General features: G+C 40.5%; 1 protein-coding gene across 4 annotated transcripts in view; it reads left to right on the top strand.

Annotated features, from left to right (window-relative positions):
- The window catches only part of LOC124953299 (disintegrin and metalloproteinase domain-containing protein 10), a 64882-nt gene that overhangs the window by 40203 nt on the left and 9038 nt on the right, over positions 1–15641 (top strand). For 2 of the 4 annotated variants that reach the window (XM_047504486.1, XM_047504485.1), the window contains exons 2-3: positions 10567–10827; positions 12803–12997. In XM_047504486.1, coding sequence (XP_047360442.1) covers positions 10567–10827; positions 12803–12997 — 456 coding nt within the window. The remainder of the gene's footprint in view (positions 1–10566; positions 10828–12802; positions 12998–15641) is intronic. The other 2 variants (XM_047504488.1, XM_047504487.1) reach the window with 2 other exon arrangements.

Below are 15641 nucleotides of genomic sequence, written 5' to 3'. Positions count from 1 at the left end.
ATTTTCTTTTTCAATAAGCTTTCTGAATTGAATCTTTTCTCGCGGAATTTTGCACTATTTTTGTTTACTATTAGAATTCGTAAAGAAACGGAAGAATAGCATCTTCCATACGTGTACCGATGATGAAGTAGAGCGGAAAAACGAACGAAGGAAATTGAGAATTTGTTGTTTACTCGTTCGTTTTCTTTCCCCTCTCTTCTTTCACGGAGTTTACGTAGCTATGTTCGTCGTATCAACGAATGAAATGTTACCACCTCTCTTTCGTCTTTTTATCATTCGACGTCGCCATCCCGTTGTATTTTCGAGAATCGTCATAAAGCTCGACGTGCCTTCCTATCGTGTGTACCAGCACGAAAATATAGAGTCGTACGTTTATACCCCGAAATGGCTATAAACGTATACAAACTCGTTCTTCCGAAACGTCGCTTGCATGCATGAAAAATGTATTGCATTTTATTTCTACTTTTCATCGCTTCTTTTAATATATACCTACGATACATACATAGATATATTTGAAATCGTCACGCTTGTTCGCATGGCTCAAAGAAAAGCTTTCAGGTAAGTTAGGCCGTTATCACCAGAGTAAAATGATTTCTTCGTTCCATAAAAAAATGTAATACTCATTTCCAGCATAGGGTACCTTTAGTTTCGAGGAAATTCTATTGTATATGCCATTTTTCTTTTCTCATATTTCTTTTTCTTCTTCTTCTTCCTCTTCTTTCTCTCCTTGTTTTTCGTTCTCTTTTCCTTTTATTTTATTATGCACGTAGCTAGGAGAGCGTATAGAATTAATAGCGTACAGGGTAGGAGGTAACATATACGGTGTAGTACGGAAAGTTTTAAGGATTTTTTCTACGAGGCATGTTGGGCCTTTCCAGCTGCATTTATAAACTCAAACTGGCGTACGGTGCGGTAAAGGAAAATTGCAAGTACCGTGAAGGGTGAACAAGTGTGGGAAGAAGGAGAAAACAAGAGAGAGAGAGAGAGAAAAGTAAGCGAGCTCGAGGAAAATTTTCTGTCACAATAGAGAAACTTTTGTACGCGAGCCGGTCTTAATTAAATTAATTGACACGAGTATCAAGGCTTTTATCGTAGTACGAATCAGCGAGGGAAAAGAGGAAAAAATAAAAGAAACGAGAAGATTTCGGTCACGTATAGAGTCGAACGTTTCTTCCGCACCCTGACACTTTTCCAACAAATTATTTATTCCCCAGTGGTAGATGGGATGCCACGAAATCTTGAAAGATCTAAACATTCGATAGAAGAAACTCCCTTCGAAAGGACTTTATTGTCTATTCATGATAGACACTGTACTCAAATAAGGATTTACATGCTAGGACGATTTTATTTGGGATCATGGAAATATCTACTCGCACGTATTGTTACGCGTATACATTTTTGTGTTACGGAAGCAAACAGGGGGAAAAAAAAAAGAAGAAAAAAGGAATAATCGACGATGTTTCTTTTTCGAGCTATACTCGCGAGCATACTTAATTGTATTAGAGGAACAAATGATTGCACACAGGGAAAAGAAGAAGAAGAAAGAAACAGACAAAAAAAGAAGAGGGAAACGTCGTCTAGAGGTTAAGGAATTTCTGAAACGAATGGCGCGGTCCTGTAATTTTCACTGACGACGACAGGCACAAAGCGTAATCTTTTCTATCTCTCGCCCCTTCGTGAACCTGGGGATCCCCCTTTGCGTTTAATTAACTGCTAATTTATCAAGCTTGGAAGCATCCTTTCCCCAGTGCTGCACTCGTACTGCGTACTTTCCTTAGTTTTACAACCGGCATTATAAAATATGACTATTTCGCTTACATAATATCTCATTAATGGTATATTATTATTAACATTAAAGTGTCAAGCGTATCGGAACCATCGCAATGCTTAATTAAGTTCAATTAATAAATAATAAAACAAGTATAATCCGCAATAAAGAGACTTATAAGTAAGAAGAAAATAACGATCGGTCATACTCATTTCTTAGAATGTCGTACAATGAAGAGTCTCAGCGATTCTACTTTTATTAAGAATTCAAAGCCGTTAGCTTTTGCTGTATTTACGTCGAACAATCGAACCAGTGCAACGCTGCTCTCGTTGGTAACGTTAACAAGCCTTCCCTCGAAGGATTTAGTTATTGCGTGAGACAGCCAACTGAATCACGGACAAAGAGAGAGAGAGAGAGAGAGAGAGAGAGACGGTAAACTTCACTCCGAAGACAATGAAATCCAGGATGATGGCGAGGAGGAGCTTCTCGCAGTTGATACGCCATATAGAAATTCTTGGCTTCGACGGAGTAATTACATTTACTTGCAGCATCAAATTCTTAATTGTATATCGTTCAACTGTTAGGAGAGATTACGGTGGCAATTGAAATATCGTTGCATATGTCCTTTCGAAGCATACGTAAACGCAAAGACATGGCTAAACGAAAAATAAATTGAAATAAGCGTAATCACGTCGATTCTCGCCTGGAAGAATCTTCAAATGCAAGACGACCTTTTCGTAAGGCAAGCTTGGAAGGGCTCGAAATGCTTTTTGGTAATGCTACTACCTTCCGGCTCAGCGATTAAAGGATTAAACGCTCCAAACGGTTGTAAGCCGAAGGATGCAAATCCGCTCAACGACGTTAAGATTTTCTCAAATTGTCCTCTGTACATGAGAATTTCTATTGTTTGCGATCTAGTTGCTCGTTGAAATGGTTTTAACGAAATAAGATGAAAAAGGAGAAGAACGAGATTTCTTCGCCTTTGATATTAAAACAATAGCGAGGAACGAGGAATGTGTCTTATATAATTAAAATTAGTAAGTGAAAAACAAGAGAGAGAGGGGGGGGGGAGCGATGGTAAATTTGCATCGCGAATCGTTCCTCTGAAATATCAAACGAATTAAATTAACGCTCGATGTAATTTCGATTCTCCTCTCTTACGTGCGTTCTGTTTTCACAGAAATCCCATTAGAATCGAAATTCCGTGGATAATTACATGATGGTTGGTGTAGCCCACAGTAGTCACGTTGCTACTATCCTCTTCGCTTAGAGGCTCGGAGACGCACGCGTGGACATCATCCAGTCGATGTATTCGACGTTCGCGTGTTGCATTTGACGACGATAAATCCGACACGCAAGCCATTCCTAACGCGCAAGGTCGGCTCTCGTGTGCTGCCAGACGCATGCGAACCAGATGATCGTATTCATTTTATAACAGCTATTCCCCGTAATTATGATTAACGAAGCTCCGTCGTCCTATCGTTCCCGCGATACGTTTAGATATGTAAAATAGCCGGAGATAGCGGCACGCTTTTCTTTCAGAGAATTCATTCTGAAAATAATACCGCCTACATTTTTATTACTTGCCATTTTTCTTTCCCGCTTTTTTTTTTCCTTTTCTTTTTCTCTCTTTTTTTTTTTTTTTTTTTTTTTTTTTTTTCAACCGCTCGAACTTGTTGCACTCGTTTTTCAGGAAATGTCAAAGGCGACGTTTATATCGGGGTAACTCGAATCGACAGCCTCTTCCACGACGACGAGTTTACGCGCGCTCTTCCATAAACAAGCACGGGCTTATATATTATTAAAGCAGAGCAGTTTGCATTTTCTGGCAAAACATTCGACGTTTCTCGTATTTCCTACGTCGCTACACAGCTTTCGTTTCTCTCCCTCTCCCTCTCTCTCTCTTTCTCTCTTTTCGTTCGATGGTACGAACATTAGCGTTTCACACGATTTATCTTTTCGTTTAATATAGTTTGCAGCTACTATCAAATCGTACCACCTTTTTTTTACTATTTTCAATGAAATTTATTTCTGATAAACACGTATGAAAAAACGTTACTTTACTAGACGGATTTGGCATCCTTAACGGAACTGAACTACGATGAAAATACTTTTATAAAAATAGGACGAAACCCGGGGGTATGAACGTAAAAAGACGAACGTCGAGACGAGGGACGACGAGTGGATACATGTTCATCCTTTATAACGCTCGTCGCTTCTATATCCCTTTTGTCTCGGCGCATCGTTGGTTATCCTAAGCAGGGATACTTGAAGCTAGCAGCTGAGCAATGGATAGTAGATGTGGGTCGTTAGGACGTTCGAGTGAATGATAAATGACCTGTAGACGTTTCGTTTCGGTTTGTTCCGTTTCGTTTCGTTTCGTTTCGTTTCGTTTCATTTCGTTGAAAAGTTTGGCTTGGCGAAAACGTTCACGGCAACGCGTTTGTGCAACGAAAACTAACTTTGCTTTATTATTCTTTTCATAAACGATTCCAGTCGTATTTCTTAGCTCGTTATTGTCTTTTGCTTGAATTTTGTTCCTTTCGAATAGAGCGATAAGGAAAAAGAAAGTATCGGAAGGTCCAAACTTATCGTCGAATCGTGAATTTTTAATCGATCTTAGCGGTGAGAAGAACGCTTTGCCGGTTTGAAAAATGAGCTTTTTCCAAGTTATCGCGCGAACACGAAAGCGGGACGCGAGCTTTCGAGACGGCACGTAGATCGTATAACTTTTATTCGAGTTTCCTCGGATATCCTGGAGGAGAAGAAAGAGGAGAAGGAGGAAAAGGACGAGAAGGTAGTCGTGCATAGCACGGGAGGAGAACCTGGAAGAGGAATTAATCTTCGCTTCTCGAGTTTCTTTGCTCGCACGAACCAAGTTACCTATTGGTAAACGTCGTATTGCAAGACTTAATGCGACGTCGAGATAGACGAGAGGAGTGCTCTAAATAGTGCATAGGAGTACCTAAATAGTTGAATTAGATAATGGAGCTGGACTGACAGGCTCGCCACACGAAATTACGTCAATTGCTGTCTCTTATATCATTCCAGTCATCTTTGTCATGTCGAAGATTTATAAAAAAAATAAAAAAAAAATAATAACAAAGAGGAGGCAGTATTATGGGGTGGTCATAAAATAGATTTCTATTCGTCTTTTTTCGCTCTCTCTCTCTCTCCTCTCTCTCTCTCTCTCTCTCTCTCCTTCGACATTAACTTTTAATCGAATTCATCGGTTCGCGTTTGCCCCTCTAGAGAGCAACTTTGGAAGATGAGATTTTCGTTATGCTATTACGGTCACGGATACGACGTCGGTTTTCGGCGATACTGTTTCCCCGCTTGAATTCGAAGCCGCTACCGAGAGTGAGAAAGTCGAAATCTCTTTCGATCCTTATCTCGTAGACGTGCCGAATCTCGCTTCGTAAACGATATTAGCGATATTATCGCAAACGTGGAGTAGAACTTTCGTGACGTGAGTACTAACGATCCAGACTCGAGTTCGATTCTATGATCTCGACTTTTTTTGTTTATATAATAAAAAATAACGCGTTAGAAGCATTTAGTTAACTCTTTTGGATAAATCTTTGTTGGAACTTTTGGATCGTATTTGTTCGGATAAAAGAGACTTTTTTCTTTTTGTTTTCTCGAGGTGATGATCGAGCGTGCGTACCGAACGAAATCATCCCCAGGGCTTGTAATCATCTTAAATGTAACGCCTGTAAATCCTCGATACACCGAGGAAATTTCGTAAACATCGAGGTTAGTCAGAGCGAAGAAAAGCCCAAAGGAAAAAGAAAGAAAGGAAGAAAATAGGGAGATGGTAGGGAGAGAGCAAGTGAGAAATAACGGGGCCGCTACCCTTTACGAAGCGAAATCTTATCCGCGAAGACGCTGATGGGAATTAATGAGAGCTCACCGCTGCAGTAAGCTCTAGCCAACATTTTTAGACGCCACAAGGCGAGTGTCTGCGCGAAAATACGTCTTTTGGGAGACTATACGAGAGTATAACGCTTTGAAAGACTTTTACGGTCTACTTTGTTTGAAAATTTCGTCCGTAATTCTCGATTAAATGGCAACTGTTTGTCGGGTCTAAGCGTGTTTCGGATAGTAATTACTTTAGAATCCAATCGATAACTCGTAGATTACTTCTTAAAAACCCTTTTTCGAGTTACGTACGAAGTCAATAAAAGGAAGGGAATAAAAAATCGGGATGAACTAGCGAAATAGTTTAGCTTGCACTTCGCAGCCGTTTAAAAAATTTCATTGCAGCGTGATACTAATTTTAAACTTGGCGTTTAACAGGGATGCGAAGAGTAGTTGATTAGACTCTCAATGCGGATCCTTGATGGACAGGCTTTCAAGAAATTTACCAAGCTCGGCCGTCTTAGGTCCTATTTAACTATCCAAGTTCTACATCGAGCTATTATAGAAAGTTTTCATGTTAGGGACTGTGCGTGGTCTTACTTTTAAACGTCGATTTTGCCTCGAAGACGCGAAAATTTCGGGCCATTCATTGAAGTATTTTCAGGTTTACTTTATTGTTTTCATTTATTCATGCTTCATCGTCGAATAGGTAAACGAACGAAACGTAAAGATTGGTAAGGCAATGGTTCTCCTGGTATAAAACGAGTATTACCATCTCTCTCTCTCTCTCTCTTTCTCTCGCATCGAGCGTCCCACGCTTTTTATAATCTGTCATATTTTATCAAAGCTCTGACGGCACATGTTCGTCGTATGTGCTCATAAAGCATGCAACGAGGGATCTACCGGTCTGTGACGAGTTACGCTCCACGCGACCACGATGTTTCCTGTGGATACTGCCGGCTACCGGAAACAGCTTCCTCTTTGCTACGGTAGGGAGACACCAAATGCAAGTCGATAGATCGATACGGTACAACGAAACCGCATCATCCTCGACGTTTCCTTTTCGTTTCGTTCAATCATCCGAACTTGACCGGCTTCGAGATACCTCTCTGCAGCAAATCGCACGATCGATCGCGTACTATTTCTTTCTCTTGGAATCGTTATCCAACTCTTTTCAACGACACGTTTAATTTAATCGCCAACTCTTTACTTAATTACTCACTCTCAAAAAGCGTTCGAGCTTTCCGCGACTACGCGTAAAGTCCCTATGGCAAATTGACTTGCCGGTTATCGCGTCTATGAAATTCACCTGCTAATAGCTTTGCTTTTTCAACATCATTTTGCCTTTTTAACGTATAATTACCTGATTTTCTGTAAACATTGAGCATAATGCTAAAGAGCGAGATAGAGAGATTATACGATCGAACGAAAAGAAATCTCGAGCTTTTTCCACAGGGCTTTATCTAAACATCCGATAGAAACAATTTTGCTTTGAGGATTTTCAGATTGTGGCCGAGCTCTATTCTCGCCAGAATATTGTAGGATAGAGAGAGAGAGAGAGAGAGAGAGAGACCGGAAATGAGATCCTTTCTAAATTGGCTAAAACAGCGGATCTAGGAGATCCGACCGACTCGAGAAGCACCGATTTTCTCGCTTTTACACGATACCGTCGAAGAAGCGCACAAGGAAAGAGAGAAAACGCCTTGGCCCGTTTACGACCCACGCTACTAGTAACATACGCGTGTCGGTTCGTTTACGTTAATAACGAAAACCATTCGCCTTCCCTTCGCGACAATTACGTTTCGTTTCCATGAAAGGACCGACAAAAGCCGAGACTCTTTACAAATTCATAATTAATCTATTAAAGAATATTGTACCTTTTTAGATTATTTAATTCGTCGTAGTTTTTTTTTTTTTTTTTTTTTTTTTTTATTTATTTGCGTAGATCTCGCTTCGAACGTCACGTCTTTTTCTTAAGCTTGAAAAAATGAAGGAGAATAAAAAAGAAAAAAGATGGAAGGAAAAGGAAAAAGTAGCAACTTGCGTAATAGAACGAAAAGCGGAGTCGAATGCGCGAAAGAAAAGACAGAACAGAAAGAGGTGGAAACGGGAGTTTTCTTACTGTTCTATCCAATTTCCTTGACTTCTCTCCTACCGAAGGTAACTTTGCCACGCTGGTGTGTTACTACCTTTGCGTTCCTCACAAAAGCGACTCGAACGGAAAGGATAATAAAGGAAGTAACTTTGACGCTAATTCTTCTCGACTTTTTCAAGAAACTTGTACTCGGTGCAATGTACTCCGAGCATGATCGAAAATAAAATCTCGCTCTCGAGATATTTTGTATTTTTGATTTAATTTAAATCGTATCTTTGGTTACTTTTATTTCTATGTAATAATCGGTAAAGCGTTCGGAGCGTAGACTATATTTATTAGTAGCCGGATATTCCTCGTACTTAAAGGAATTGCAAGTTATACGTATATGTCACGGCACTTCTTCCATTTCCGGTAAGGAACTCTCTAAGAAGAGTAATAAAGGAAGTAACGTTATATCCTCGCAGTTCCGACTTTCCAACTTTTTAGAATCCACCTACATTCGTTTCTCGAGTTGACCTCTTTCTTTCTGCGCTTTTATCATACCTCCGCCCGACGGTTTAGCCTTCGTCTTTTTCAATTTCTATATCGCGTTAGGCGTTAGAGCGCTAAACAGGAGCAGGAAACGTTTCATCGAGTTAGTCGTGAAAATTGGATTATGCGCCGAGAGGATCGAATAGAGACCTCTTCTCTCTCCCCTTTCCCCATTCTCTCTCTTTTTATCGTTCGTTGGTTCATTCGTTTGTTGGTTCGTTCGTTCGTTCGTTCGTTCGTTCGTTCGTTCGTTCGTTCGTTCGTTCGTTCGTCCGACCGTCCATTCTTCCGTCCCCGCGATTCTTTGTCTTTTTCTTTTTCATCTTTGGACAAGTCGAGAGCGAAAGACGAGAGAAAGAGAGAAAGATGGAAAAGCGTATCGAATGCATATCGATCCACTGTTCAATGGAGAGACGAGGGTGTATCGCAGCTGCATACCTGCGCGTCCTATTTGCAGGTACGCTTCTCTCTTTGCGCCGACAGCTTCTCACGTGTCAATTCGAATCGTCGCTTCGTAACGTGCCACCTTCAACCGAACGGACGTGTTCGAACGCATTCGCCTAGCCCGATATTACTCCGATAAGCTCGCTGTATTCCCTGCACACGAACCATTCGCAAGGGTCTTTTCATCCTCGTCTCTCTGCTATGAAACGTCGTGTATAACGTCCAACACGTTCGTCCAACTTTATCACCTATCGTCGTCCCTTTCAGCGACGTGGAAAATAACATGGGACTCTCTTTTGTTTTGTCGATCTTTCTGCTCGTTGCCTCGCTCGATTCTTTTCAATTTTTCCTCTCTTAGCTCTCTCCTTGGTTTGCTTTTTTCTTATCGTCGCGAGTTTATATTTCATTCTACGTTTTCATCGTTTCCGCGTATATCATCTTTTGATATTATCATTAGAAACGATTATTTTACGACGATCGTCGAAGCAGTTTTCGAACATTTATATAGCGTTTAGTGTTATACGTTAAAAAACTTAGTTTCGTATTCTAACTCGCGAATACAATAATCGCTTTTCACAGTTATACCTCTTAATGCATATTACACAAATACAATAGTTGTAGAACGGAGAGGTGCTCGTTTGCTTTTCTATGTTGCAAGAAAGAAAAAAAAAAAAAAAAAGGCCGGAGCTTTTCAAGCTGGATGCAAACGATGTTAGAAGTGTCGACCTACCGAGCGAATAAAAGTATATTGCCTGTGGAATTTATTTGAATTGTATATTCTAGCCCAGATATCGCGAACAAACGATATCGTTCTACCAATCGCATTTTTGTTACCTCCCTAGTTCCTTCGCAAAAACACGCTTTATTCTCTCTCTCTCCCGCACGCGCGCGCGCGCGCTCGCCCTCTCTCCATCTCTTCGTCATTTCGAAGAGCTTTCTTTGAAAATTTCCTGCGCAAGATTTTCAAAGACTTCCCTTGCGTATTTTTCTTTTTTCCCTTTTATATTAGCAGAACGAATCTTTGTCGATCGTGTTAAGATTAGGTACTCGCTCTAACGCAGCTGAAGCAAAAATCGATACAAATATTGAACCAGAAATGCTTTCTCTTCGAATTCAGACTCGGTTAATTTGCTTTCCCGCGTACTTCTTTTAACTTTCACTCGTCCGATTTTAAACGACAATTTTACTATCGGCCATGTATTTTATCTCGACGTCCTTTTATCTACGATTTATTTAACGGCCACGAAGACACGAGGAAAAACGATCCTCGAGATCGATCGAGCGTACGCGAAAAAAGAGCGATCGACTTTGTTCAAACTCGTTCCAGAAGAAGCCAAAGAAACGAAGAATTTTCTATGCTTCCATTTCTCTTTTTTCTTTCGACGTCGTTTCTTCTTCGCTAAAATGCTGCTAGGAAATTTTCCTGAAAATATTCGAAGACTTTTCTTCGGCCGTGCTGATGTTCCTGAATTAAAATCACAATACTTTTCCGACGCCTCGCTGAACAATGTAGCCAGGCAGGACGAGCTATGCATTCCTATATAATTCAAGCACGATGGCTACCGGACAGAAAGGAAGCTGAGCGAGAGAGAGAGAGAGAGAGAGAGAGTCTGTTGGAGGATGGGCCGCCTTTGTCACGCACGAATACTTGGAATACGCAAAGAAAAACTTATCTAATATAAATTCATAGTTGGAAATTACAAACGATATCAAATATTATCAGAAATCTTTCTTTTTTTTTTTTTTTCCGAATCAAATTTTGATCTGGTTTTATTGACGAGCCAAAAAGTGATATTACTACTTTATTAAAATTCTATTTGACCCTTGTCTTGTAGTTTAATTAATAAGCGATTATCATGTGTTTCAGCTCGCCGATTAAACGAATACATTCGCCACTACGAACCACTTTCCTATCCAACGGAGGAGGTCCACAGAGGTCACCTGAGGGCCAAGAGGTCGGTCACCCGCGACAATTCCGTGACTTTAAAGTTTCGCTCACACGGCAGAGACTTTCACATTCGACTGAAGCGAGACTTGAACACGTTTAGCAATAATCTAGTTATAGAGGGTCCTACCGGACATGAAGAGGGACTTGATACCTCGCATATTTACGAGGGTTATCTCATCGGTAAGTCAAAACTCTGGTCAATCGTCTGCATAGATAGCTCGTCGATTGGATTTTCTCGTCAAACGATTGCCTCGCTAAGCATTATCTTTGGTAGAATGAAATTCGATAATGCGTGAACTTTGAAAATAAAAATTGACGGTAGCGAAATGTTCTGAAAGAAAGAGAAAATGAGAAAGCGAGAAAAAGAGCGTGGGTGTCGATATGATATACCATAACTCTATACCCCGATATCGACTTGCATTTCTAAACATAGAATTGCACTGGTACTGCACCGAAGTATTCCAGATAGAACGTTTGATATTTCTCGAGACTATGGGAAAATGATAGAGGTGAACTACCATAGAACAATTTATTCCATTTCTTTTCTATTTCCTCCGTTATACATTTACATTAACATCTTCCTCTCGCGTCTTTTCTATCTTTGCTGTCGTGATCTTTTTACTATCATGGGGCAACTAGCTGGACTTTTTTTTTTAAACGCAAGAGGAGAGGGAGAAAGAGAGTGAGGGAGGGAAAGAGTTATTCGAGAGTTGAAAATTATGTTCTCTTCTTTAGTAAAAAAAAAAAAAAGAAAAAAGAAAAAAAGAAAAAAAGGAAAAGTCTTACCATGCGATCACGAGCATTCCTATTTAAAGTATGACTACATACGTTATCCACGATACCGACCAGGTGTGGCACGCAAAAGTGCGTGTCACAGTAGATACCGAGTGAAACCTTTATTCCTACTCTAATAATTTACCCTAGTCAAGTCCCTCGGTGGCACATGGAAGAGGGACGAGAGGACGGTTAGTACCGGCGAAGGGAGACATTTGAAATTATAGATCAGCTTGCTCGAGGTGCTGGAACGATTTATCTCTGAAACTCCGTCGATTCTTTTCCTCGTTGCTGTTGATGTTGCAGCAAGCTGACCCAGGCTAGAATTCGATGCGTTCGTTGGATAACAACGCGACGGAAAGCTCCGGGAAAAGAGAGAGAGAGAGCTTTTTCTCTGGCTCGCGTTTTAACTCGAGCCAGATCAAAAGGAATTCTGGAAATGGTTTCACCAACGTTTTGCAGCATTTCAAACGTCTCCGTGTAACGAGAGGAAGAAAAGAAAGGAGAATAATGAGAGAACCTTTTTTTTTATTCTTAGACGAATATATACGAGTATACGAATTTCCTAGTGACCCATTTTTATTCATTTCTTTCGTAACATCGATAAAATAATGAAATATATTATAATCGTAGTTTATCTCATATACTTATAGATACGCGTTGACCAGAGGGACACGAAAAGAAAGAAAGAAAGAAAGAAAGAAAGAAAGAAAGAAAGAAAGAAAAAAAAAAGAAAAAAAAAGAAAAGGAAAAGGAAAAGAGAACGGGCAACAACATTTTTCTGCCCGCGGCTTTGACCATTTTTTAGCTTTCTTTGTTTTTATTCCTTTTGCTTCTTTCTTTATTTTTCCGGCTTATATTTAGGAGCTCTTTTCGAGTAGTGATCTCTTTCTTCCCTTCTTTTTTTTTCCCCTTCTTTCTTTCTTTTTTGTTTCTCCCTTTTTTTTTTTTTTTTTTTTTCTTTTCCCTTCCACAACTCCAGAATGACTAATAGAGAATTCTTTCCCTTTTCCTTTTTTCTCCCTCCTCGTACCCTCGTGTCGCGCTTCCTCCCGGTCTCTCCTTATTTCGCTTGGAAATACGTTCCCGCGAGTTTATCTAAAATTAACACGCTTTGGCATTGGGTTTCTCGCGCGGGGACGTCACGTCTATTGTTCTTGATGTGTCCCGTAGTTAAGGTTAATATCTTCGTTCCGGTGACCACGCGAATTTTCATTACCTTTAACGTCGTTGCATTTGCATCGCCACGCGTGTCATTGTTTGCCTCTCCCGTCGACGATCTGCATAGAAAGATATAAAGAAGATAAGATTTCATTGTTAATAATCTCATAGTAAAGCAGAAGGCGTACAATTTTAATCGCGATATGCTATTTGCTTTCAGGAGAACCAGGTAGTCATGTATTCGGAAGCATCACCGATGGTGTCTTTCACGGGAAGATAGTGTCACCACGAGCTGGTGCGTGGTACGTCGAAAGAGCACACTATTACTTTCCGCCACACGAGATAAACGATACCCTGCATTCTGTGATCTATCACGAAAATGACGTTGGTGATCCATACTCTCAAGTTCGACAAGGTAAGCCGCACTTCGATATCTATCGGTTACGTATTTCAACCCACGCATTTAGATTTTTTCTAAAAACCGAATTGCGAAAATAGAAGTAACGTTCGTGAATAATAGTTCGTGGTTACTTGTAATATTCCGAGCGTTCGGTTTTAAACTTTAAAACTCGAGCGTGGACATGCGGGTGGGTCGGTCGATTGCTGTTAACGATCTCCTCCTCAGAACGAAGAGGGAAAACGGAGGAAAGAAAAAGATAGAGAGAGAGAGAGAGAGAGAGAGAGAGAGAGAGAGAGAGAGAGAGAGAGAGGAAAGGGTCGTGTCGCTTACACACTTGGCCGAGCACCCCTTTGTCGCGTCGAGGATGTCCACTCGCGTGCGCACGCGCGCGCTGAGCATGTATCTTTTTTTCTTGCTCAAAAAGAGAGAGAGAGAGAGAGAGAGGCAGAGTTTTCATCCTGGACAGTGTGAACCACCATTAAAAGCTTTATGATGGAAGAAGAAAATAAAAGTAACGGGATGAATAAGCCGAGCACGTAGAAAGAATTTATGACAATAATGATGAAAAATCGTCACTGTTTTAATATTGCAAAGAATTAAACTCGTACGGTACGTACGTGAGTATCCACGCGATTTCTCCGGATCCATTAAAAAATGTATACACACGGAGTGGGGTGAACGCCTTATTAACTGATTCAAGCTATCGTAGCAAAGCGAAATCATGCCATATAGAAGTTTACCTATCGAAAAGTCTTTGACTGTTCGAACGCCACGCGTTATTTGCGTTATCGCTACGAGTTTCTTCGATAGCTGCTACGTGGAATACCGCGATAGAATAGAGGGAGAGAGAGAGAGAGAGAGAGAGAGAGAGAGAGAGAGAGAGAGGAGAATATCAGTACAGAGTTTCGAATATATGTGCGCTGAAATATCCAAAATGGCTTTCGAGAAAGACCCCTGCAATATGTGTTCGTGCGTTTTACTCGCTTTGATGTCGGCTTTGATGTCTTCCATAAAAGAAAATACTTAATACGTATGTACGTACATAGACACATACGCGTTATCAGGAGTTGAGAAAAGTATGTCGCGAGCATAGATTTCGAAATCAGTGGACAGAGAATGACATTCGTATTCAGGAGAGGAAGCTCTCGCAAATTTTAATCGAGACAGCTTCTACAACCTTCTCTTGGATCTCCTTTCGTCTATCTACATCTACGTCACCTTGTATCTCACACGTGTATTTGGACTGGTCGTGCAAATAGCCAACGCTTAAATAAACGGGTAGCATATCGCGTGTAATATTTATCATGGCTCTCTCTCTCTCTCTCTCTCTCTCTCGTGGCAGCGAACGAACGAACAGGTGTTTGCATACAAGATATGTGTCGTTATGAAAATATGTGCGACATACAGCGTGAACTCACACTTTCCGCGAGATCTTGTTTAAACGTTCACGAATATTCGATGACGGTGCTAAAGTCTTCTTTAGTTTCCTCGTCGATTCTATAGAATGTTATATGAGCAATACTTTCTTCTTATGTATCTTCGTTTCTCTTCCTTTCTCTCTCTGGCTCTCTAAAAAGGTACTATAACATTTCTACAAAACGTTCATTCACATTAACGCCACCGCAAGGAGTAGTAGCAATAAAGATAGTCAATATCGTCCTGCTGAAACGTCGAGTCATTAAAGCTCGTCGCTCTGAGTTAATTCGGCAGTAAAACCACCGGTAGTTGGCACGATTATCTGATATGACAGTAGCAGGCAATATTATTGATCCCATTGGTGGTAGAAAGAAGGTGGAAACTTGTAAAAAAAAAAAAAAAAGCCGAGAGAACGTATGTACACGTTTGTATATAAATCAAGGAAAGGGATAAATTAGGGGTGGTTACGGAGTTTCCTTAAACATCAATTGCACTGTGGTTACCTACCAAAAGTAAATGTTTTCATCAAGAGCGTCTCTTACTACTTGGCGAAGCCGACGTTGTCGAGCAGGTAAAGGAAAGTAAGCTTTTTGAAGCCGCTTCCCGTTTTACTTTCTTGTCTGATTTATGCAAGCAAGTACTCGCAAAGCTCCTCGACTAAATCTCGACTCACCCTTCTTCTTCTTCTTTTCCCCTTCTCTCTTTTTTCTCCTCTCTTTTTCTCTCTTTCTCTCTCCCCTTCTATTTCGCCTTTCGATATCTCAAGCAGGCTTACAAAATTTATCAAAATTCTATGCTCGAATATATGCAAGAACAATGTTCGTCCCTTTACGAGTTTATTACAAATAAAATATGAGGAAGGTGGAGAAGAAAGGGTGGTCATAGAAAGCGCTATAAGAGGTAGTCGGTTTTAATAGCTTCGTCGTTGCTATCAAAGAGGAAAGTAATTATTTAAATAGCTCCGGGTAAGCGAGCAGCGCGGAGACGAGAGAAAAATTTTTCACGAATCTCATTTAAACCGTGCGCGGGAAAGACGGCGGGACGTAAAATAAACGTATAAACGTAAAACGTAGTTTATTCCATCTTGTAAAGTCATGCTTGGAAAAACGAAAACGGACATGTATCTATCTCGTTAGAATGGATTTAAGAGGAGAGAGAGAGAGAGAGAGAGAGAGAGCGAGAGGTCCTCTGGAGATTATTGAAAAAAACAAAAGAAAGAAAGAAAGGAAGAAAGAAAAAACGC

Source organism: Vespa velutina, chromosome 12, assembly GCF_912470025.1.
Source record: "Vespa velutina chromosome 12, iVesVel2.1, whole genome shotgun sequence".
In the NCBI taxonomy this organism is placed as follows: Eukaryota; Metazoa; Arthropoda; class Insecta; order Hymenoptera; family Vespidae; genus Vespa; species Vespa velutina.
Note: the sequence above shows the minus strand (reverse complement) of the source record. Positions and strands in the feature narration are given on the sequence as shown.